The sequence below is a fragment of the Schistocerca piceifrons genome, chromosome 8 (assembly GCF_021461385.2).
Source record: "Schistocerca piceifrons isolate TAMUIC-IGC-003096 chromosome 8, iqSchPice1.1, whole genome shotgun sequence".
NCBI lineage: Eukaryota > Metazoa > Arthropoda > Insecta > Orthoptera > Acrididae > Schistocerca > Schistocerca piceifrons.
Window position 1 is genome coordinate 183,185,914 of NC_060145.1, and position 26,935 is coordinate 183,212,848.

At 39.3% G+C, this 26,935-nt stretch overlaps 1 protein-coding gene across 2 annotated transcripts in view; it reads left to right on the forward strand.

Moving 5' to 3' along the window:
• The window catches only part of LOC124712055, a 550,487-nt gene that overhangs the window by 492,600 nt on the left and 30,952 nt on the right, over positions 1–26,935 (forward strand). Inside the window, exons 5-13 of one of the 2 annotated variants that reach the window (XM_047242349.1) lie at positions 5,263–5,330; positions 8,421–8,536; positions 17,017–17,118; positions 17,514–17,643; positions 18,343–18,561; positions 19,911–20,075; positions 21,307–21,462; positions 22,448–22,678; positions 23,683–23,895. In XM_047242349.1, the coding sequence (XP_047098305.1) occupies positions 5,263–5,330; positions 8,421–8,536; positions 17,017–17,118; positions 17,514–17,643; positions 18,343–18,561; positions 19,911–20,075; positions 21,307–21,462; positions 22,448–22,678; positions 23,683–23,895 (1,400 nt within the window). The remainder of the gene's footprint in view (positions 1–5,262; positions 5,331–8,420; positions 8,537–17,016; positions 17,119–17,513; positions 17,644–18,342; positions 18,562–19,910; positions 20,076–21,306; positions 21,463–22,447; positions 22,679–23,682; positions 23,896–26,935) is intronic. The other variant, XM_047242350.1, reaches the window with a different exon arrangement.

The window sequence follows — 26,935 nt, forward strand, 5'->3', positions numbered from 1 at the left end:
TTTGGAACATGTACTGTGTTTGTACATTAGGAATTACCTCGAAGAAAACGATTTATTGACAAATAGTCCGCAAGCATTCAGAAAATATCGTTCTTGTGAAACACAACTTGCACTTTATTCTCACGAAGTAATGAGTGATATCCACACGGGATGTCAAATTGATTCCATATTTTTAGATATCCAGAAGGCTTTTGACACAAGCGTGACTACGGGGTAAAGTCTCGGTTGTGCGACTAGATTCATGATTTCCTGTCAGAAAGGCCACACAGTTCGTAGTAACTGACGGAAAATCTTCGAGTAAAACAGTAATATCTAATCTTTGTATGCACATCCTTGTAATAGATGGTTACAACGACTTCGGCTGTTCAATACGAAATGAAAACACCTGCAGCCGTCTTTTTTTCACTTAATTTATTTGCGCAACCACTTAGGCGTTGCTTTACACCATCTTTAGGCCCCCTGACCAATGTAAGTTGAGAGGAATCCAACCTCGTGTTTGATCATAGGAGGAGCTAATAGAAAGTAACCGGTGTCCGTTCATCTCTGGTTTACACGACACTACCCCTTCGTTCGTCAACCGACCGTAAAAAACATTTTGTACCTGAAAATATTTTTCTGTCATCGCTTTTGTGAAAACTTTAAAAGTTTTCCTCGCCGTGTTTGGGGTGCCTATGGAGGTGGTACAGTCTGGGGCCAGTCTCATATCTTAAGAGCCAATTAATTTTCAGGATCCTTCCAGAACACCACATCTCCAACGCTCTAGTCCTCTAACCTTTTAGGTTTCCTTGCCGTCCATGATTAACTTCCACACAACGCTATACTCTAGTGGTACATTATGAGCTATTTCTTCTTCAATTTGAGATTTATATTCGATACTATCTGTTCCCGGCGTCGCATTACTGTGGCTCACTCTGGTGAAATGGAAAATAAAGAGAAGTGGAAGCTCACGTTTTTAATAAGTGTGGGAATTGGCTATATCCTTCTCCTCCCTGTCTCTGTCCATATTCGCCTTTCCCCCGCCTTATCTATATTCTCCTTATTCCCTCTCTCCCTGTCCATCACCTCTTCCCCCCTTCTCGTTCCATATTCTCCTGTCTCCATCTCCTTCTGCCTCTTATCTCCTCCTCCCCTCTCTCTATCTCCTCCCGCCGGCCGGAGTGGCCGTGCGGTTCTAGGCGCTACAGTCTAGAACCGCGTGACCGCTACGGTCGCAGGTTCGAATCCTGCCTCGGGCATGGATGTGTGTGATGTCCTTAGGTTAGTTAGGATTAAGTAGTTCTAAGTTCTAGGGGACTTATGACCACAGCAGTTGAGTCCCATAGTGCTCAGAGCCATCTATCTCCTCCCACATTTCTGTGTCCATCTTCGCCACGCCCCTCTCTCTGCGTCTCCTATCTCCTCCTGCCCCCCCCCCCCCCCCCGTTCGCAGTCGCAGCTTGTGGTGTAGTGTTGCCTCTGGGGACTGGGTGACGAGATCGGACAGTGAAAAAGAGTGGAAATTTGTACGAGCGCTGATAACCACGCAATTGAACGCCTCACAAACCAAATATCATCATCATCAATATCATCATGCCCCTCCCTCAGTCCATCTTGCCCTGCCCGCCCTCTGTCTTCATTTCTTCCCACCCCTTTGTCCATCTGCTATCTCCCCCCCCCCCCCCCCTCTCTGACCTTGAGCCGTGTTTATTGTTGTTGTAAATTCAGATTCTATAGTAGTATTCTAATCATTAACCGATAAACCATAAATACATCTTTCCTGTTTCCTAACAACGTTTCACTTATACAGTAACGTGTAAAAATCTGAATTAAATTCGTCAAGTACTTTTTGAAATTTTTGGTAACAGTATATTTTACATATACTGTGTGAAGAAAAAATGCCACACTTGGAGGTCGGCATACGATGCCTCGTCCAAATTCAAGACGAAGGTTAGCAAAATCAGATAGGATGCATTTTGAAAACACGTGTATGTAAACGAGGAGCTGGCAACACGGTCACATGGTGCAGCGCATCGGAATCTACTGAGAAACGTGTGTCACCCCCCACTACCGTACCAGCCGTCGTAGCTCACTGAGTAGGCTGGTGGGATATCAAACCCATCTCCACCATGGAATGCCAGCACGGTAGCTCAGCGTGTTCTGAAAAAAAAAAAGCTGAGTGAAGTATTCAACGATTAACTTGGAGCGGTGTCATGTGACATCCGCCCAGACCAAAAGACGAGAACAGTGACGAGCAAAATCAAAAGAAAGATAACGAAAAAAATGGAGCTATGGTTGGAATCTTCGTGATGTTCCTTTTTTATTTTTTTTAGTCATCCGATCCCTAGTTCTCGTCGTTCGGAAGCAGGATATCATTTTGTCACATGACAATAGCCTATCACATGACAGTGGATTCCATCCATTAAATTGCATGCATGTGTCTACTAACAGCATAGTGCGCAACCATAACTAGTCCTGTCGTGGTCAAGTATGGCGGTTTCCCGATGGAGAGCACAAGCGATGAATACGTTGATATCCATTTGATGATGCGGGTATCCGATAACTTCGGTGCTGCCGCTGCTCGTGCGTATGCTGCACGGCACCAGCAAAGGCGCCATCTCGGTAAGAATGTTTTTCATTTCCTGTAGCAACGCTTTCTGGAAACCGGCAAGCTTCGTCCACAGGTAGTAGACATACTCAACAAACAGTGGACACGATGTTTGAAATTGTTCCCAATTACCTCACAAAAGTACCCGTAATACTGCAAAGAATTTCCGAATATCTCAAAGACTCGCTGTTAAAGTATTACACTTTGTAATACTGCACCCAAATCATTGCATGTTAAAGTAACGAACATTTTGTAAAAAAAAAACGTGACATCAACTGACGAATCTAGCTTCCCTCTTGAAGATATTTTCAACCTCCACAAAAGCCGTTATTGGTCGGAACACAACCCACATGCTTTGGCGTTAAACTGTGGGTTGGAATCGTGGGAGGATTGTTTTTGGGTCCTTACCTGTTTCCGGAAAAGCTGAATGCGCCCGGGAATCACGTTTGTTTGCAATACTTTGCCTGACCCATTAGATAACGTTCCACGTGGTGTTCGGCGACAGTTATTGCTTCAGCATGATGGTGCACCGCCATACTTTAGAGTGATTATGCGACGCTATTTAAATGAAGGATTTCCAGGGAAATGGATTGGTTGAGGAGGTCCAATGTTCTGGTCTCCACGTCCCCCGAACATTAATCCACTAGATTTTTATGAATTTACACGACCTGATAGCCGCTTCGGCAATGGTGAATGTAGGTGTGTTGCGGAGGGTCCAACAAAGTGTGATCCAGCGAGTGGCGTAGTGTTTACAAATCCAAGGTGGTCGCTTTCAACATCTTCTCTGAAGTGAACGTTACTCATAAGTGTACATATCGGCTCCGTGAAGACAGACCTGGACATCAAACGTACAGAATAGAATTGTTGTACCTAGCATAACATGCAGTCTAGTGTAGCCTACCTATTGTGTTTTTATTGGATACAAGTGGTAATATGAATACAATTTGGTATTTTAACTGAAAAAAAAAAACGTTTGGCCGAATGCGAGTCCAACATCCTCATCTGCATGTCCGTTCCCCACGGCATTCAGCTCCAGCACAGTACAGAAGTTCATGCTACCTGTTCTTGGCCACACTGCACCCAGTTGCACATGTATACGCCATATGGCGCATCATTAGATACATTGAAACGGGCGCCTATTCGAATGTAGCGTTGTGTCAAAATTTCAAACGAATCGGCGAAGAACTTCCAGAGATTTAAGATGTTGAACAAATGAACTTGAGATGTTTTCTGACAACGCCCCCCTTTTATTACTTTATATATATTTATGTGTCACATGGCGCTCCAGTAGGTACATAAAAAGATGCTCATATTCGATTGCAAGGTTGTGTTAAAATTCCAAAGTGGTTGGTGAAGAACTTTCGGAGATATACGATTTTGAGCAGACATACATTCACATGTACTTGTATCAATTATAGACTCGCCTTCGGTAGAGTGCAGTTTAAATTCCTGTCTGGTCATTCTCATTTACTTTTTCCGTGGCATTCCTAATAAGTATAGGAGACTGCTTGGTCTTCATTGATCTTGTCAAAGAGATGTTAAATTCCAAATTTCTTGTTATTTTTCTCTTCAGTGACGAAGCATTTTCTAAGGTGTCAAGTATTGCGAAAAAAGCTAGTTCATTCTTTCACTGTTTGTGAAGGTTTTAAGTCGCACACTCGCGTTGCACTTTCACTGGTCTCTTTCCGGGAGATGGTTGTCATTTGAATAATATTTCGTTTCAGTGTAGTTCAAAAAACTTTGTGTCACACACAAACTCATACAGACTTCCACTATGGCGTTCATTGTTTGGCAGTTAGTGCCAGGTGCTTTGCAGTAAAGCGAAATGCTTGTGATGAAATATTTTTCATTCTATTGCACCAATTCAACAAATACAATCTCTTGTGCTAAAAGAAAAAGTGATTGAACTTCAAAATATTTTCGGCCAAGTTATGCAACTGATCATATAGATCTGTGCTACTCTTACATCAGAAAATTTTGTGTGGATATCCTCTCCCATCAGTCATCCCAAATGGAAAAAAAGTGCCTACATTGTACGTGACCTTTGCATGTCAGGTGGCTGTGCAAATCGAAAAGATTTAATGTCATACTCATGATGTATATTTATTCAAGACTGTCTGTTGTTCCCGTTTTTTTCGATGATTTTATAACCCAGCTTTTCGTGAGACCGTGCCTGACTTGCCTCCAAGGTGTGTGTGACGCAGATTATTTAGTATCTCGTATCAGTCAATAGGACACTGATGACAACGTAGGACTAGTGCGAGCAAAAAATGCGATTAAATGCGATTAAGTTCTCAGCGCATCTGCCATGATTCAGGTTTTCTATGGAATTCACCAAACTGCTTGATGTAAACACACAAGTTTTTTTCAAGGGTTCAACAATCCCTTTTTACGACATCCATTTATCTGTCCAAGTCAGCGCTGCGTGACTGGTAGAGTCTCTGTAGATATGCAGCATAGCTCTTCTCTTTAATCAATATCCTCCATTAATTTACTCTGGAATGACATTGAACATTACTGAACAGTATTTAAGAGGAATTTTTAGAAAATATGTCGCTGAGTCGGCTGCAGTTGTATCTCAGGTTGTGTGCGACATTTAAGGAAGTGATGCCTGTTGCCACCATGTGTTCATTTTGTTGCTCTTATTTTGCATGACGCATTTTTTCTTTTTTTCCCAGGTGCAGCACTTTTTGGCCCAGGAGGCATTTTTGATATTCATCTTCAGAATCAACAACCCAGCGTGCAGGTAACGCCACAGCGATGTTTACTGACATTACATCATTCCTAACATACAGTGCACCATCTTGTGTGTTTATTTATTATCTTTAAATCATTAAGCTTCAGATTTCACTGCATCATCATCTACATTCATACACTGCAAGCCACCATATGGTACCTGGCGGAGGGTACCTTGTACCACTACTAGTCATTTCCTTTCCTGTTCCACTCGTAAATACTCATAAAGCGAAGGATAAATGACTAGCTATATGCCTCCGTATGAGCCCTAATTTGTCTTATCTTCGTGGTCCTTCTGTATGTATATTGGCACCAGTAGAATCGTTCTGCAGTCGGCTTCAAATGTCGGTTCTCTAAATTTTCTCAGTAGTGTTCCGCGAAGAGAACGTCCTTTTCCTTCCATGATTCCCATTTGAGTTCACAGAGAATCTCTACAATACTCACATCACGATTGAATCTATCAGTAACAAATAAACAAATCTAACAGTACTTTTCTGAATTGCTTCGAAGTCTTCCTTTAATCCGACTTGGTGGGGATCCCACACACTTGATAAATATTCAAGAATGGATCGCACTAGCATTTTGCAGATAAACCACAATTTCCTAAAATTCTCCCAATAAACTGAAGTCGACCGTGCGCCTTTCCTACTACCCTCCCTATGTGCTCGTTCCATTTCATATCGCTTTGCATATTTAATCGATGTATCTGTGTTAAACACCACAGCACTGATACTGTATTCGAAAATTATAGGATTGTTTTTCTTATTCATCTGCATCAATTTACAGTTTTCTACATTTAAAACTAGTTACCATTCATCACACCAACTAAAAGTTTTGTCTAAGTCATATTGCATCCTCCGTCAGTCACTTAACGAGTACATCTTCCTGTACACCACAGCATCATCAGCAAACAGCCGCAGTTACATAACTGGGGATCCAAAAAATTATAGGCCAGTATCCTCAACATCACTTTTGTATGGAATCCTTGAACATGTTCTTAGTACGGATATAACAAATGTGATTGATAGGGTAAAGCTTTCATCCACATATCAGTGTGGATTACCTTGTGCTTCCTGAACAGACCAATTCCATTAGCGACCCTTTGTCTGTATTACCATCAAGGAAAATGTGACAGTGTTGATTGAGACCAACTGCATTCACATTCCGTTATAGTAACATGATTTAAATTTTCTTTAATATGCATAATAGACTCCTAAATCCAAGGCTTCTAACGCCTAGCATCTTTTGACTTTGTGTCAAAAAAGCATTGCACTTTGATACAAATGTCTTTTGTTGTAATTAAAATTTGTTCGCAGATGTTTGTCAAAATCATGTATAATATGAAATGCTACATCGTATCAAAATCTGAAATCTGATAACACTCACAATAAGTAGACTGTAGCTGGTATTTGTTAATGCAGTGAAGAAAATAGCATGCATTTTCCCAACATAGGTGAAGCACAGTTGTTAAGATATCATACTTCGAACAAGAACAAACTGTGAGAAATTTAGAATGTACAACTACACTCCTGGAAATTGAAATAAGAACACCGTGAATTCATTGTCCCAGGAAGGGGAAACTTTATTGACACATTCCTGGGGTCAGATACATCACATGATCACACTGACAGAACCACAGGCACATAGACACAGGCAACAGAGCATGCACAATGTCGGCACTAGTACAGTGTATATCCACCTTTCGCAGCAATGCAGGCTGCTATTCTCCCATGGAGACGATCGTAGAGATGCTGGATGTAGTCCTGTGGAACGGCTTGCCATGCCATTTCCACCTGGCGCCTCAGTTGGACCAGCGTTCGTGCTGGACGTGCAGACCGCGTGAGACGACGCTTCATCCAGTCCCAAACATGCTCAATGGGGGACAGATCCGGAGATCTTGCTGGCCAGGGTAGTTGACTTACACCTTCTAGAGCACGTTGGGCGGCACGAGATACATGCGGACGTGCATTGTCCTGTTGGAACAGCAAGTTCCCTTGCCGGTCTAGGAATGGTAGAACGATGGGTTCGATGACTGTTTGGATGTACCGTGCACTATTCAGTGTCCCCTCGACGATCACCAGTGGTGTACGGCCAGTGTAGGAGATCGCTCCCCACACCATGATGCCGGGTATTGGCCCTGTGTGCCTCGGTCGTATGCAGTCCTGATTGTGGCGCTCACCTGCACGGCGCCAAACACGCATACGACCATCATTGGCACCAAGGCAGAAGCGACTCTCATCGCTGAAGACGACACGTCTCCATTCGTCCCTCCATTCACGCCTGTCGCGACACCACTGGAGGCGGGCTGCACGATGTTGGGGCGTGAGCGGAAGACGGCCTAACGGTGTGCGGGACCGTAGCCCAGCTTCATGGAGACGGTTGCGAATGGTCCTCGCCGATACCTCAGGAGCAACAGTGTCCCTAATTTGCTGGGAAGTGGCGGTGCGGTCCCCTACGGCACTGCGTAGGATCCTACGGTCTTGGCGTGCATCCGTGCGTCGCTGCGGTCCGGTCCCAGGTCGACGGGCACGTGCACCTTCCGCCGACCACTGGCGACAACATCGATGTACTGTGGAGACCTCACGCTCCACGTGTTGAGCAATTCGGCGGTACGTCCACTCGGCCTCCCGCATGCCCACTATACGCCCTTGCTCAAAGTCCGTCAACTGCACATACGGTTCACGTCCACGCTGTCGCGGCATGCTACCAGTGTTAAAGACTGCGATGGAGCTCCATATGCCGCGGCAAACTGGCTGACACTGATGGCGGCGGTGCACAAATGCTGCGCAGCTAGCGCCATTCGACGGCCAACACCGCGGTTCCTGGTGTGTCCGCTGTGCCGTGCGTGTGATCATTGCTTGTACAGCCCTCTCGCAGTGTCCGGAGCAATTATGGTGGGTCTGACACACCGGTGTCAATGTGTTCTTTTTTCCATTTCCAGGAGTGTAGATGCAATGATGCTCTGATTTATGTATGGCTTGGCTCTCATAAAATGAAAATTTGAAAGAAACAATTGCAGTACTGAATACAAATTAGATAAATGTTAGACTATAAGATTTTGATGGGCAACCAAGTCAGTCACATTGTTGTTAATCAACAGGGTGGGCCTGGTCCAAGATTTACACTTCAGGTAGATGCTGGAGAAGGAAATGGCAGAGAGGAAATACCCCCATGGGAGCTCGATGCTCTGCAGCAGGAACAACTGCAGTCTGCCGGGTAAGCTAGAATGTCTTAATTACATCACTGCCCAGCCGATTTTCGATTTATATTTGTGTAGCAGTGTTACTGCTTATAATAATGTTAAGTTATTACTTGCATGGCTCATGGTCTAAACTTTCAAGGCTATGAAAAAGTTCAGGTGTACATTAAGTGTAGCAGCTGTCAGAAATTGCATTAATAATCAACGGTTGTTTAAGTGCAGTAACCATTTCTGACTGCTGAAGTTGCTTAAAGTGGATGCACTCATTTTTTGTCATAGGCCCCTTTTAGGTTAATTCACTTTGTGCAGACTTCTGATGGGTTTGATGCTGCCCATCACGAATTATTGTCCTGTACCAACCTCTTCATTCATAGCAGCACTTGTACCGTACGTCCTCAATTCCACTCTCTTTCTTCCCTTGGAGTTTCTACCCTCTACAGCTTCCTCTAGTACCATGGAAGTTACCCCTGGTATCTTAACATCTGTCCTGTCATCTTATCACATCTTCTTGTCACCCTCTTGCGTGCATCTCTTTCTTCACTGATACTGCAGACAAGTTCCTCATTCGTTATCTAATAGTCCACATAATTTCCAACGTGCATCTATACCACCACACCTGAAAATCTTAAATTATCTTCTTTACCGCTGTCCCTACAGACCATAATTCACTTCCACACAGTGTTGTGGATTTAAAGCTGATGCTTGACACAAGTAAATTTCTTTCAGACAGGAATGCCCTCATTGCCATGCTAGACTGCTCTTTATGTCCTCCTTGCTTGATATGTCATGTATTATTTTGTTTCCAAGGTGGCAGAAGTTTAACTTTACTCATTAGACTGTTCATGCTGCTCAGCAGATCGTGCAATGTTTCATTGTTTTCACTGAGGATTGCAGTGCCACTAGCAAATTTTATCATTGGCACCCCTTCCCCCTGAATCCTAATCCCACTCTTTCTGTTTCCGTCATTGCTTCTTTGATGTATAGATTGAACAGTAGTGGTGAAATACTGCATGCCAGCCTAGTACCTAAACTGAGCACTTTGCTCTTTGTCTTCCATACTTACTGTTCTTTCTTGATTCTTGTATATTACCTATCTTTCTGTATAGCTTACTCCTATTTTTTCAGAGTTTTGAATATCTTGCACCATTTCACAATCTCAAATGCCTTTTCTAGGTCATCAAATCCAATGAACATGTCTCGAGTTTTCTCACATCTTGCTTCCATTATCAAGTGCACATCCTTGATTTTCTTTTCCTTTTTTCTGTATAGTAGTCTTGTCAGCAACTTGGATGCATGAGCTATTAAACTGCCTCTGCTTTAGTTCTCATTCTTATCTGCCCTTGCTGTCTTCAAGATTGTGTGGATGATATTTTTCTGAAAGATTGATGATATACACCGACTTGAATAGTCACTTTGTTGCCACTTCCACAATTGATTTTAGTAATTCTGAAAGGATGTTATGTGTTGCTTCTATCTTTTTTGGTCACAAGTCCTCCAGTGCTTGGAATCTTCCTGTCTCTCCATTCCTTTCCCAAGTATACTTTCTTTTCTTGTGACTTCTATAGAGTGTATTCACTATTACTAACTGAAATCTGTAGCCTAATTCAGACTGACTTTCTCCTCTGATTCCTACTGCCAAGTCCATATTCTCCAATAACTCTTCTATTCATTCCCCTGCTACAGTGCTCCAGTCACCCAAATTGGTATACTTTCATCTACCTGTATATATTGAATTAACACATTCAGTACAATCAAATACTTTCTATACCTCATCATCTTTTGCTTGTGATGCCAGTATGTATGCTTCAGCCATTGTTGTTGACATTGTTTTTGCTATCAATTCTAATGAGAATTACTCTGTCACTGAACTGTTCACAGTAAATCACTCTCCCCCCCTACCCTCCTGTTCATAACAAATCCCACTCCCATGATACCATTTTCTGCTGCTCATTGTAGCACCTAATATTTGTGTGACCAAAAACCTTTATCTTCCCATTTCACTTCACAGACCACTATATTTAGACAAATGCTAAGCCAAGGACATATTGATTACTGGTCAAAAATGCTGCCCCTAGACCATGGGTGTACAGCACCGTAGTACACAGAATCATTGCCCTGATCGAAAACGACTTTTGTCCTTCAAAAGCCAGACATCCTTTCATGTAAACTTTTATCCATTATGGATGAGGAACACTGCAACTGTGATGAATAGAGGTTTCTTGAAATTACAGCAGACAGTTGCCTTTTGTTTTGTTCTTCAGTTCTTTTAACAAAACATGTAAGCACTGAGTATGGCAAGAATCATTCACATTATGCAATAGATTTTGTTGCTTTCTTACTGTTAATCAGTATCAGTTGGTTGCATGTTCATGTACACACCACTCTGGAAAACATAATGAATGTTTTCCATGCTTAGCCACAGGTAACAAGTTCCACATGCTTTACAAAACATAAATAAATGAAAGAGTATGGCTAAAGTTATGTCAAAAAGTTTCTGTTAGGACGAAGAGTCTCTTTCTCCATCTCTTGTAATACACACTGGCATCAGTAAGTATCTCTCTCTCTCTCTCTCTCTCTCTCTCTCTCTCTCTCTCTCTCTCTCTCTCTCTCTCTCTCTCTCTCTCTTTTGTCTAGCTTCTCTGTTAAATGATTAATAGTAACCTACTTCGTGTCCAACTCGTGTTGTATCTGACTACACAATCAAAGCAGGCTTTCTCACAGATTTTAAAGTAATTTTATATTGTTGTTTGTATCCAATACGTATTAATGACTTCCTTGTAACATAGGGTTTTTACTTTCTGATGATGTCTTGTCAATATAGCCATGAGTACTCCTCATTTTAGCCATGACTACTGCTTATTTTTAATATGTAAATATCACATGCAAACTTGCTAAAACTCCTACCAGTATGTATTAGCTTCCACACCCTAGCTTTTATTCAGCATCTGATAACCTACAGGCACAGCTCTGCACACCAAGTCAGCTTTGTATACCCACTCTGGGGCCCCTCACACGCTGTTGGGTCAGGGCAGTGCACTCCCTGCTGTCAAAGCCCCGAGTGCAACTCACTCACTTGTGTTTGCTGTTGACGCACATCCAGTGGCTGGCCTCGTTTCCAGGATACTGAACAGTTCAACGCATTGTGGCTGTTCCAGGGGCCCATGGCATCACCATAAACTGATAATCGCAGTTTACCATCCTTCCTTTGCTTAGCTCTCTTTACAAAGTACTGATGTTTTTTTTTTTTTGTATGTCTGCTTAACACGTGATCCATGGTTTATTGTCAGTTTAAATGCTACTGCTAATCTTTTTGTACAATTTTATAAGGCTTGGTGCACACTTGTCTTGCAGCTGTTGTGGGTTTAATTACAGTTTTTATGTACACTGGCACTCCCACTTTGTGATAAGCATGGTCAATGCACTTCATGTCATCAGTGTGTTGGCTGACTTGTGTTGCATGTACTATGCACGATTTCCAATGTGGCAGTTCATGTTTGCGATTCATCATACATATATATTTTTAGTGATGTCCCTCTATTTCATTCATTTCATAACAAAGATATCTTGTGGCTCTCAAGCTTAACATTTCACATTTGCTTTAACAAACCTCCTTCTGCTATTTGTTTCCTATGTACTTGCTTTATATATGTATAATTTGCCAAGCCATTATTTTTGTAGTTGGCTTACCAGTGCTCTGAGCCTATTTCACTTCTGAAGATGACAGTTTAAAGTGTCAAAACCAGTGAAGTTAAATAAAAAAAATTTTTCTTGTGCATCTGTAAACTGATGTTTTTTCGTCGATGAAATATTCTGGAGCTACTGAATTCCATATGTCATCAAAATCATAAGTTATGTTTTATTTTGCTTGCAGTTTTGAAAGATCAGTGATGTTGAGTATCTGCAGTGTGAATACAGTCACATTTGTACCAACAACACCATTTCTTAATTGCTGAAAATGAGGACATAGACTGTATATAAACCTTCATCGTCTTTGTAAGAATTCCATTCATGGTGAACTGTCAAAAATAATTTATTTACTGATTGCATGTTGTTCTCATTTATATCCCTTTGAGTGAAACATGCATAAACAAAACTATTCTGTTGTTCAAGCTCATTATGTGCTATCCTTGACAATGCCAGATACATGTACAGACAAATCATCAAAAAAAGTCACTGTGAAAATGTCGTCTGAAGATTCTGAAACAGAAGCCCACAGGCAATATGTCAACAAGTGGCCACAGAAGCCTGAACAACATCTACTAACTTAATGAAATACCAATGCCTGTGTCAGGATACAACAGACTAATAGCAATAGCAGTAATAGTAGTCATAAAGTACTCAGAAGGTGAAAATGAAGCAAGGAAATACCTATATTTTCCATAATCTGGGAGAACAAAGACAAATGAACTTCTTTTATTTTATGAGCAGATATATGAAACAAAACAAATGCTCATCATTAAGCTTCTAAAGTATAAAGTTTGATCATTAACTTTGGCGGGTGAAATTTTATAAAATTCCATTTAAGAGAGACTGCACAATATTGTTATATTATTTTCAGTTTCTGCAAGTAACAATGCCACATGATCTCTTTTTGCAAACACAAAGATTTGCAAGATGTGTACATGCTATTAATTGCTGGGGAAAAAATGTTAGAACCAACTTATCATTGAATGTGACCCTTGACCGAATGAGACAGTGCATTAGTTAAGGTACTGGGCTTGTATTCAGGGGTCAGTGGTTCAAATACCTGTCCAGCCATGCAGCTCTAGGTTTTTAATGATTTTCCTAAATCGATTAAGGGACATTCCGTCTTCCCAACATGAGCTTGTACTCCACCTCTAAATACTTCATTGTTGATGGGCCATTAAACCATAATCTTCCAGTGTTCCTTTCCTAGACCTTTGGAATAATAACTGAGACTTGCACATGCAGCCGTCAATCTACAATTTATCCTATTGTAGTTTATCAGAAGACATTGTCACTGTAGAAAGATACTCAGACAGCAGTAATAAATTACGAGTGCGTATGTACTCATAGGTGCCTCAATACAGCTATATGTTTAAAACAGTAATGTATTATAAATAATTTTGTATAAATTACAGCTGTAACTTTATCACATTGTAGATTATCAGAAGACATGGTGATTGTTGTGAGATACTCAATCAGCAGAAGTAGATAGACTTTTGAATTATTATGTTCCTGTATTTCCTTTGGGAGGGGGGAAGGACAGATATTTTATTAATTTTTATATGAGCTGAAGTTGCAATATTGTTGTAAAGTTTTGTCTTCTGTAAAAAATGGTAACCAATGTTACTAAAACATCATAATTTAGATCCAGCTTCCCACCCTTTCCCTGGTCATAGGAATTTTGAGCTTTTACATTACATCTTAGTTCGTTGTAACTGAAAATTGCACTTTTTATTTATATTAATTTGTTTCATCTGATGTCACTGATGAAAATAAATGCACTGAACATGTATGTCAAGACAAAATGTATATAGTGAAAAGAAGTTACTATAAGGTACCATACTATTTGAAGAGATATCGCCTCAGGGCAGAAAAAAATTACGTTGCGGTTTGGGAAAATACAATGAAATAAAATGCAAATTATATTTTGAATTATACACCAAGTGAGACATTATAATAATGCAATGAAACAAATTTGTTCTCATGATACTAGTGCCAAGATTTAATCAAGTTCAGATTACATATTACTAACAAATGTGACTTCTGTTCATTGTTGACCATCAGAATTTCCTAAAGCTTATTGTTGTTGCATATTCTACCACATTTTATTCTAGATGGATTATGTGTTAACTGATAAGTTCTATTGCACTTGTGTCTCACATGACTGTCTTTGAAACAATCATTACAACTGCGTGTTGTTCACACGCCATGACTTCCAACTGTCTCAGACTCAAGTCCCTAAAATGCATATACTCAAAATAATTTGATCTACATTCTTATCATTTTACATTGTGAATTGTGAGCCATCTGTTTTGAATGTATTCAATTATTAAACAGCTCTTGCAATGAAATGATGCCTATTTGCTCTTTCATATGTGATAACCAGTTCTACCTCTCTGTGTGCTTTGATGGCTGTTTGTCAGATTTTCTACCTTTGCTTAGGAAAAGACCTAACATTCTTCTACTTGTTTTGTTACATTATAATAACTTTTTCTGTCTGTTACTGTAAAATGGGGTGAATAGAGACAGTTTTCAACTTTAAAAGAAGAAACTGATAGTTTTGAAAATAAATATGAAAATCAGATTTATAAGATAGTGTAGCTCAATCTTTTATAACATAAAGAAATAAAAACTATACATCAAGTCACTGACATCATGCTCAAAAACAGTGTCTTTGAATCTACACGTCATACCACAAGAACTAAGGAAGAGCGTTTGAGCAACATCTCCTTGACTAAAAAATGGCTCTTTATGTTTTAATCAGTTTTGTTTTTCTTTCAAAGAGATATAAACGTAACCTTTGCCATCTAAATAATAAATTCTACATGCATACAATCCAAATGACTGCTTGCGTTTTCATATACTTTAATGACAACATAATCTCCTCGGCTGAGAAAAGTGCCAGATGGTTCTTCATTTCTGTCAAATTCTGGGTCTTCCTCTGAAGAAACACTGGCGGTCACTGCTTCTGTTCACCCCACAAATTCCAAAAGCAGAATCCTACATTTTCAATTAGCTGAAACATAAGTCAGATTAAAGAATACTTTAAAAGTTACTTTTGGTTAATGAAATGGGATTGAAAATTTACTTGCCGTGTACTTAAATTAAAACAACACAGTTTATACTGACACCTTATTTGTAAGTTTGAAGTAATCAAATTCAATGGTACATCCAATTTTTGTTATAGAGTGAACAAAACATCAACTGACAATAACATCAACTTATTTCCCCGTTAGACTGGTTCACTACCAACCTAGACAAACAAAACTTTTAATTGTTTGAATTATATTCACATTTGTGTACCAACACAATACCAGAGAACTTTCTTGGATGTTTCATTTCTATTTACCCCATTTTGTAGCATTCATTTTATTCGTGCATTCCATTATGAGGTGGAATCCAAAATTTTCGGGACTGGTGCTGCCATCTGGAAAGTAGGAGTAGTAGATCCTTACACCGCTAGCTGGCGAGAGCTGCATATCTGGCGAGTCAGTGTGCATAGTGGCATTCAGCTGGGGGTAGATGTTGCGTGTCCACAGTGATTCCTGTCATACTCTGTGTTTGATGTGTGGCGATTTTAAGATGGATCTGCGAACAGAACAGCGCTTGTGTATCAAATTCTGTGTGAATCTCGGGAAAAGTGCTACGGAGACCCTTGCAATGATTCAAAAAGTATTTGGGGAACAGGGCATGAGCCGTACACTGTGTTTGAATGGCATGCTCGGTTCAGGGCCAGCCGTACAGATGTCGAAGATGATTCTCACACTGGAAGGCATGTTAGCCGCACAACACCAGACATTGTTGCCAAAATTCAACAATTTGTTTGTGCGGATCGATATCAAACCATTCAAGATGTTGCAGATGAATCGGTATTGGTTATAGGACATGTCAACGAATGTTGACTGATAAATTGGGCATGCATCGTGTCACCACAAAATTTGTTCCAAGGATCTTGACTGCTGATCAGAAGCCACAGTATGTTGAAGTGTGCACAGACCTTCGTCAGACCGCATCTGATGATCCAACCTTCTTGTCACGGGTTATCAGTGGTGATGAGAGCTGGATTTACGGTTATGACCCAGAGACAAGATGAAAAAGCTTGCACAGGATAGAGTAGCATGGAGAGCTGCATCAAACCAGTCTCAGGACTGAAGACCACAACAACAACAACCCAGAGACAAAGCAACAATCATCCCGGTGAAAGAGCCCGGGCTCTCCAAGACCCAAAAAAGCGAGACAAGAGCAAAGTGAAGAGCATTGTGGACAAAGAATTTGTCCCACCCAACCAAACAGTGAATTCCGCATACTACTGTGACGTTTTGCAATGGCTCCATGAAAACATGCGGTGACAATGGCCCGAACTTCGATGTCAAGGGAACTGGCTGCTGCATCACGACAATGCACCCTGTCACACATCCATGCTCACTGGGACCTTTCTGGCAAAAAACAACATGACGCTTGTACCCCACCCACCGTGTTCGCCAGATTTGGCACCTTGCGACTTCATGCTATTCCCAAAACTGAAACTCAAGTTGAAAGGCCGTCAGTTTGACACTCTAGAGAGGATTCAAGAAGCTTACCTGATGGTAATAAACTCCTTCAAGGAACAGGACTTCCAGAAATCGTGATGGTGGCCATTAGTCCAAGGTAAGGTTTTCAACAGATGGCAGCACCAGTCCTGAAAATTTTGGATAGCACCTCATATTATCAATTTTTGTAAAATGTTACTGTTTTGCACCCTTAATTCTATTAGACACTGTTGCTTTAGGATTCCTTGCATTAAATCAGTAACTGAATTTTATTATTCCAGGTCTAATATAAAGTGTCCCAAAATCTTCTATGGAACCAGAACACACATGCAAATAAAACATGTCGTTTCTGAGCTGCGCAAAACAGCATATAGGGATGTGAGGTAAGATAGCATAGCATACTGTCTGCATAATGTATAAACACTCTTCAGTTATGAATTATTTGTAGCCTGCCCCTGGTTTGATATTTGTGACTTAAAAGCACAGCCAGTATGAAAGTCATGTACATACATTGAGTGAGATGGAGCAGTGATGAAGACACTAGACATATCTGGATTCCTGTCTGGCCACTTTATAAATACTATGTAGTATGTTAAGTGAAAAATGTAGTATTGCAAACTCTTTAGGTAGCTACAGTTGAAAATGCTCTTACTAAGTGTGTTACCTTCTCATGTGTTTTTTATTTGTGCAGTGAAGATGCACCATGTGTTATGCAGTAATAAAAACATCAGTGACTTGTATCATTACATGAAACCACAGTTTCTCATAATTTTTTCAGGATGTGTGTCCTGGCTAGTCGTGAACAGTTTTGCATTCATGAAGCAGCTGATGATAAACAATTCCAAAGCAAAACTGAACTCTGCCGCCAACTGCTAGAAGAGGAATCAGTGAAGGTTAATGGCGCTATGGTAAGTACCAAAGGCAATTAATTTCTTATTTCTGATGTTGATGAGGTTGGACGCAATGTTAATCATTGTAATATGCACAGATTGTTTCATCTATGTAGCCCAAGTGCTTCTATAAGCTGGGCTGCAATTAAACAGAATTCCTGCTAAGCCCTTGCTTGTTGCACTGCCATGTATTTTCTTTCTTCACCACAAAGAACATTATACCAAATGCCTACATACCCGTTTTCCACAGATCATGAACTTCATACAGTTCACAAAAAAAAATTCAGTAAAAATGTTGTGAAATGTTCAACAAGTTATTTTAAACACAGAAAAATGTTTTAAAATGTTCAAAAATTATCATGTGTCTAAGAAAAACCTTCATGATTTGGAATGAGTAAAATATTGATCAGTTTAAATGGAGCCAAGTATTAAACAATTGATTCTGAACCAAATTCACACTTGGCTTCATTCAGGCTTCATTCAACATGCAAGTGACTTACCGAGCCAGTTATAGGACCAACCAATAGATATACGTAGCACCCTAACCACAGTGGAACTCTATTTCTCACATATACAAAGCATTTCTTAATGTTAAAGGTACATCAACTGGCAGAAAAAGTCTAACAATCTCTAGACCCATGGATTTGTAGTTTTAACTCTTTTTTTGTACTCATCATATAGTCATGTCTATGCAATATTATTATTATTTTTTTTCAGGGTACTGGCTGTTCCTATTGTGACAATGTAGGCATCATAAAGACACATGATAATCTCAGCCGTCTAGGTTGCCCAACACCAATGGATATAGAAGATCTTGTTGATATAGGGCGCAAAAAAAATGCTTGCCCTTACTTTGCATCACGTTCCTTAATTACTACAGCAGACCTTATTATCTGCCCATATAACTATCTGCTTGAGCCTGCTGTAAGAGATTCAGTAAGTAATACCAGTTAAATTGTAATAATATAATATAGCATAAGAAGTTGCATTCTTCAGGAAAATATTTTTAGTGTAATTAATAATCACTTTGGAATCGTAGATCATAGCGATAGTCCATATTCAAGCAATGTAGTTCTCGTACCTAAGAAATAGGTGGATGGTACAAGGAAATATAGGTTTTGTTGTGATTATAGGTCTCTGAATGCGAAAACCATTTCGAACGCATATCCGATTTTAAATATTGGGTGAGTAAAATTTCTCATCATCCTTTTATTTGAGCATAAGAAGAAATAAAATAAATTATGAGCAATTTAGAGCTGGCAGAAATGCAGATGGAAGAGTGAATACTTCCGTCTCTTCAAATTGTGAAAAATTAAGGAGAAAATGCAATCGTGCAAATGTATGATGTTTCCGTGATTTATCATTAAGCTGAAAAGCACTGTGCACTACCAGTAAGACAGAAATGCACGAAATGTTAAGTTAGTGTAGTAGTGGAAAATATAGATTGACATAAATATGGAAATGCAAGCCTGACAGAATTAAAATAAGATTGCAAATAACAGTCTGTGACTATTGATAAGTTTGACATAAACAAAAGTATGGCGTTAGACAGCCCTCAAAGGAAATATTATCAAATCTGGAGGAGGAGCATATAAATATTGTAATTAAGAACTTCTGATGCAACAGACAACATTTTTAGCAGAATCTTGCCAAAAATATTTCAGTCCATCATAAGATACAGACAGCCCTACATCAAATGTGAATTTGAGACAAAACAGAAATTACTACTACTGAAGCTAAAAGAGTTGCACTCTTGAACTGCTTAAACACTTGGTCCACAGATATGAAGCAATTGTAAATCTAAATAAAATTCATTGATTTGATAATGTTTTGCTATCTAGATGTTCATTCAGAAGTTGCTGTACTTCATCAGCAAGAAATGTTGTGAAAATATCAGTAGGAACAGTGGAGCAGGTATAAATTTCAGACAATGATGAAAGTGGTAAGTGTGCTTGCTGAAAGACAAGATTTTGTGTACAGCAGACACTAATGTGGGACATCAATACTACAATAACTGAAATTGTCTAGGGGTGTCTTCTAAACATTTGAGAATTACCATAAATAAAAGTTTACTGCAAAAATTTTTCGGTACACTGCTTTTGAAAATGTAGTTTATGTAAAATAAGTGTATTATTCGAAAGAGAAATCTTAGTGGACTGGATGGTAACACTTACGAAAATATCTGATCTTTATAATACTGTCTCCTCTTTTTTATCATTGTGATTTAGTGCAACTAGAAAACAAATACTGGACTAAATATAACTGACTTGCATTTTACTTTTCAGATGCAGCTAAATCTGAAAGGAGAAATAGTAATCCTAGATGAAGCTCATAATATAGAAGATATAACAAGGGAAGCCGGAAGTGCATCTTTCAATATGCTGTCTGTTATAAAGGCCAAGAAAGACTGTTCTGCATGTGCTGTAAACAATCCACTTTATACTCCACTGGTAGGCTTTGTTTTCTGCAAGTAAAGTCTCATAATCATTCTCATCCAATTGCATTTGATTTCTTGCTCTTATGCCAGCTGTGACAGCTAGTAGCAGCTCCTGTCATGTACTAGTGAAATAAAACCATGGAATTCATACAGACACTTATTCAGTAATGGAATGCTAAGTATTTTTTAAAATCATTAAAAATAAATAATAAATAAATAAAAGCAATTGGATCATCTTTGTTATAATTAAGAAAAGTTTAGTATTTATTATTCACAATCACAGCACTTCCTTATGCTTACAAATGAATTACTGGTAAATTCTACACCTATTGATTTTTGCTTCTCATGTTTCTATATATTTTACTTGCATCTGCATACTGTGCATTTTTACTATCTTAACTCTCATCCTTGATCTGTTAGTTTCCTGCAGCTCAGTATTGTCAGTAGTTTCAAATTTTAAACTTTGCAGTTAGCTTATTGACTGTTCTAATTCTTTCTGTCAGATTCATGTAGTAGTAGTAGTAGTAGTAGTAGTAGCAGCAGCAGCAGTGACAGTAGCAGTGTGAGAATGTCTGTAGCCATACCACTGGATGGTGGTCTGGATTACTCCAAATCCTGAATCATGAGAAAGACAAGACAGAAATGAGTCAGATTTACTAATTTAATAACAGTTGTGATTCAGTTTCCAAGACGAGTTGCCAGTGCTTTATACTTATAGGTAAAAAATACAGTTAAACTCAAAAGAAATCTTAGTATTTCATAGGATTGTTAGATAAAATAAGGGGATGAGAAAAATATGAGACCTGGCGAATCAAGGAAAAGTATATCATTACTTTTATATACAAAAGAAAGTATTAAAGTGTGTCAGACTGGAGAATGAAAACGGAGAAGTAAAGGGAAAGAAATTTGTTAAAAATAAACGTAAAACAAACCTTGAGAAAAGTATATGTTTACTTTCTTGTTTAATAAACCTGATAAAATGCATGTTTTTGTGAAAAATTGGGGATAATGGAAAGTTTGTGATGGAACATACATTCTGAAATATAGATTTATATTGAATTAGACAAGAGAGGCTTTCAAATGCACTAGTGCAATACATGTGAATGAAAGCATATATTGGCCATTTCTCCTCCCCCTCCCCCTACCTCCTCCCCACTCCCTCATCCCCCCTCCCTCCTCCCCCCCTTCTGCCCTCAGTCTGTGTCATATACAGGTACTATTGTGTATATGTTTCCTGTTTTCAGGCGGAATTTTTAAACAGCTTCCATACCTGGTTCACATCACAGACATTGGGTCAAAGAGATGATGCAGGGAAGGAGACACTAATTCTTCCAGGAGCAAAAGCTATTGCTAGTCTGGGCCTGCATAAAATAGATGAGCAGAGAATTGTACAACTTAAGGTACGGCACTGCTTAGTGTAGAAAAGTTTATACGGCTTCGTACTTGCCTTATTTATATTGAAGTGAACTTTTAAAAAGTTTTATCTGTTTTTAAAATAGTTGTAACTTCTGTTTATACCTTTTTTTCTGATGACTAAAATTTATAAATAGAAAATTGTAGTTTTCTTACATGTCACCTTTACACTGCAACATAACCATGAAATTATTCATCAGTCAATGCAATCAAAGAGAAAGTTGAGTGCCTGCATTGCTCATATGACTGCTTCTTTTCATGAGAAACTTTAAAAACTGTCCCAAGTGCTTGAAATGTATGGACACAAGTTTATGACATAGGGGTAGGGTAGGGTACATGTAGCAACATGATTCAGCTGTTAATTTACATTAATTTGTTTTGATGGTCAGGACTGCAAATTTTCCTAATTATTAATTACATGTGTTTATAAACTTCACCTTACAGCAGACGGAGCCCCCTCATCCTATGGTCTGACTGACATGCTCTTCTTTTTTAAACTTTCTCAACTCTAACATATCTTTCTTTCATCCTTGACATGGGAACAAATAGTCTCAAAAGCTAGGATAGCTTCTTCTAATTTTATTGTTTCTGTGTTACAGTACTAAGAATTTTGCATCTTGTAGGTAAGTAAGTACTGATCAATAGTATGTCATAATTTTATAGTTTTCTCAAGTGAATTTTCCTTTTGATACAAAAGTAAATCATATGCACTTAGAATAGAGTGATGTAGAAACAAAACGGAGAAACAAGTAATTTAAAATATCATCATCCCAGTGGAGCAAAATGATTTTGTAGATATGGTATATACTGAAGACCAACTTGCAAAGTTTCAACTGTGTTCAGGTCAAATTACCATTCTCCTGAGACATTAAAAAATAGAAAAAACTGCTATTTCAATTGTTTGAAAAATATTATCTGAGTTAACGTGTGCGAAACAGAATAAAAAAGGAAGACTTACAAATTCCATTACAGAATCAGCTCAGTGACATAGTAGAAGAAATACGACAAAGGAGAGAAGAAAGGAAAGAGAGGAGACAGAGAAACAACAAAAAAATTCCTATATCATTTTCTCCAAACACTCGTCAGTTGCTTGAAAGTGTTGTTCGTGTTCTTCAGTTTGTTTATGGTGAAAATCTTAAGCATTTGGAGGATTATGATTTTGTCCTTACAAGAGATAAGCATCAAAGAATGCCAAAGGGTCTGGTAAGTTCATTTCTAACTACCCACATGTTGTAAATCCATCATACAATAAACACATAATCAATATATGCAGTGTTCTTGTATGGTCCCAAATTGTGTTCTGTAGATTTCAGCCTGCAGGAGAAAATTCAAGAATTGATTTAAAGTCATGAAGTATATTCTTAAACATTAGTGACTACTGCTGTACACTACACTAATATTGGCAGTAGTTTCATGTACCTGATGTCAGTTAAGACCATGTGGTTCATTCTTTTCCAAAGGTTCATTTAAATATCCCAGTGTTCTACAGGACTAGGCTCTATTGGAGAGGGTATGTCCTTGCCCTCTTTTAACATGTTAATCTGCTCACTCAGACACTCAAAGTAGGCCACATCTCATAGAGCGTCCGTACCATACCAACTTGACTTCCTCACACACACAAGAGATGAAGGTACTTCGTTTGCAGTAAGGATTCTAGTTTCACTCAAGTTTGTATTCCACCTTTAATCACCAAGTAAGGTGGTGCAGATGTTAGCACACTGGACTTGCATTCAGGAGGGCAACAGTTCAAATCTGCATCCAGCCATGTAGAGGTAGGTTTTCCACAATTTCTCTCAATTAACCCACTCAAATGCTGGAATGTTAACTTTGAAAGGGCACAACCAATCTCCTTCCTCATCCTTGAAACATCCCAAGCTTGTGCAGCATTACTAATGACCTCAACATTGACGGGATGTTAAACCATAATCATCTTTCCTTCCTTCCATGTCAAATTACTGACTGATACGTCCTCCCCCATAAACAAAACAAAAATTACATTCTGAGTGCTGAAATAAATTAAAATCAGTGGAATTGTCTTGAGAAAATGTAGATAGTAGGAAATAGACTATTTGAAGTGAGAATGATTACAGCTATTGAAATTATGATACATTGATTAAAGTAAGTTTATGTAACTTACAAAACTTTCATATAATTCATTCCTATCTCTAGCTGATAATAACTTTTTGTCTGTTGCATTGTCTTTGTAGAATGAAGCTGACTTGCGTGCTGGATCACTGTGGCAGTGCAATTTGGATATTTGGTGCCATAATTCAGCTGTTGTCTTCAGTGAACTTAGTTCTGTTGTGCGCTCCTTGTTACTATCTTCAGGGACATTGTCGCCAATGCATTCCTTCTCATCAGAGCTGGGAGTCAGTTTCACAAATTCTCTACGTGGTCAGCATATTGTTGACAGTTCCCAGGTATATACCAGTTTATAGTCTCTGAAAAAATTTTGAAATTTTATTTGTCATTACCTCATGTCTCCAAAAATGACATATAATTCCAAAGATGGTCAAATATAGTAGAAACATAAATAAAAAATGTGAATAAATAAATTTTACAGTTCTTATATTCAGGAGGTGATTTCCATTATTGCTGATAAACACATTTAAGAGGTGGGAATTAATAGTCCATCCTCATGGAGGAAAGGTGTGTCATTATGATGCCAGCTCACAAGTGAGAGAAGGTGAAGAATGTTTGATGACTCATGTATCCAGTCAACCAAGGCAAGTAGCGAGAGACAGAAATGCAAAGCATTCAGGCAGCAGTGATGGCTAAGCAACAGGATAAGAGGTTTTCCCCTGTCCATATAGCATACATGCTGGCTGAGAAAGTTAGACTTGAGACAAAGGTAGAAAAAAGGACAAAACAAAGATGGAAATCAATATATTTGAATGAAAATATATTACAAACCTTCCAAACATATTACAGGAAAAGCAGGGATGCCAAAGAAATCCTGGCAATGAGATGAGATCATTGCAACTTAATTCTTGACCTAAAATTATGAAAGTTGTGATTTTTTTCTAATTACTGTAGTTTATAAAATTAATAACAAATGAACCACCAATGCAATATGCTCATAATGTGTGTCATAAGAAAGTTGAGAAAGCCAGTAATCACCTCAACAAATTACATTTCAAATTGGGCATATGTATAAAGAATTACGGAAGATTTATTAAAAGTTAATATGCAATGTGCCAATACCAGTGATGCTCCACAGTTACACATAAAATGAAAGCAGCATGCATGTCCCACAGCCTTACCTGACATCCATAATGGATGAGAAAACACTATCTGCTATTTGATAGGTTTGAGAATGAAAACATGGTCCAAATAGGCTGTATTCTTATTTTCTGTGCAGTTGGCTAGTTTCAACCATGGGTCATTTTGAACACATATGTTAAGATTCCAGCTTCATTTCACATTCTAATACATCGCTGGTACGTGTGGACAGGTATACATCATATTTCTGCGAGTATGTGGCACAAAAACAATACAGTCGTATACATGATTATTTCCATTAGCTGACTCAAACAATAAAGTACCATAGTATAGATGCAGCTGTTGATATCATAACAGCTGTACCTATACCATGAAGTGACAGCTTTCTGTTTGTGTCAGCTAATAATCACAATCATGTGCCACATCAATATGATGTATACCTGTTCACATGTACCTGCAATTTATTAGAACATGAAGTGATGCTGGAAGCTTATGATATGTGCTTGAAAATGACCCATGATTGAAACGACCAATTGCATGGAAAATAAAAAGAATACAGCCTGATTCACAGAAAGTAAAAAGAGTACAGCCTACTTAGATCATGCTTTCATTCTCAAAACATGGTGTAGCCATGGACCCTGCACAAAGATAAAATTTTAAAATATTTGATAGATATTTATAATTTGGAGTTAAGTTTTGTTGCATTGCAAAGATGGATGTAGGTATGCAGTCATTAACTTTGTTGATAAAATGTTTAAAATTGTGTAGATACTTTCATGAGAGGTAGCAAGGTAATCACAGTAATTTTGTCTGTTTTGTAGTACATTATGTCTATGTATAATAAACTTTAAATTTGAATGGAGGCCATTATTTAAGCAAGCAAGGATGACATCACAAAGGGCATTTAAGCATAAGCAGTAAGCCGATAGTCTTTTGCTGGTCGGCAGTTCTTTGAGCAGTGCCTTTAGTAAGTTGTGAGAATCGGTGAGTTTGTTGAGGAGGCTATACGGTGAAGCAGATGTACGTGTGTGGTAGAGACATTGGAAAGTCCAGGATGGAATAACAATAATACTATGAAAAGGGTACATTGCTGCTCACCATATAGAGGAGATTCTGAATCATGGAGAGCTCAACGAAAAGATTGATATACATTCAAACGTCTTCTGAAGTAGAATACACACACATCCACAACTCACATGCATGACCATTATCTCCAGCTTCTGTGGACAGAAGGCAGACAGGAACTGCAGCTGATTGGAGAATCAGTCTGGTGTGGGTGTTGGATGTAAGGAGGGCTGGGGCAGGGGGGGGGGGGGGGGAGCAGAGTAGGGGTGGAGAAAGATGTAGTGTTGTAGTGTTACTTGGAGGAGCATTCAGGGATGTGATGGGGGCAGGTTAGGGCTACTAGGTGCAGTCAGGAGGTGGGGGGGGGGGGGGGGAGGTGGGGGGGGGGGGGAGCAGGGGAGTCGAAAAAGAGAGAAAAGAAAAAATATTAGTGTTTGCACTAGTGGAATCAAAGGCAGAATAGTGCTGGATTGGGAGCAGGGTATTGGATAGGTAGGTGAAGGACAGGGACTAGCGAAGGTTGAGGCAGGGGGGGTTGAGGAAACATAGGATATATTGCAGAGAGAGTCCCCACCCACGTAATACAGTAAAGCTGGTGATAGAAAGGATCCAGATGGTGCAGGCTGTGAAGCAGTCTTTGAAGTGAAGCACACTGCATTGAACATTGTGTTCAGCAACTCAGTGATCCAGTTGCCTCTTGGCCATAGTTTGTCGGTGGCCATTTGTGCAAACAGACAGCTTGCTAATTGTCAAGTCCATGTAGAAATCAGGACAGAGGTTGCAGCTTAGTGTGTAGATCACATGACTGCTTTTACGTGTTGCCCTGCATTTGATGGTATAGGAGATTCCTGTGATTGGACTGGAGATGGTGGTGGTGGCAGGGTGTATGAGGCAGGTCTTGTATCTAGATCTATTACAATGATATGAGTCATTAGGCAAGAGGTGGGGAGCAGAAGTAGAGTAGCGATGGGGGAGGATATTGCATAAGTTCAGTGGGCAGAGGAATACTACTGTGGGAGGGGTGGGAAGGATAGTGGGTGGCATATTCCTCATTTCAGGGCACCAGAGTAGTTGGAACTTGGGCAGAGAATGTGATTGCTCCTTTGTGGCTGGATGGTGGGTATGTGGAAGGTGGTAGTTGACTCAAATGGTAAGGCATAGGAGATCAGTTTC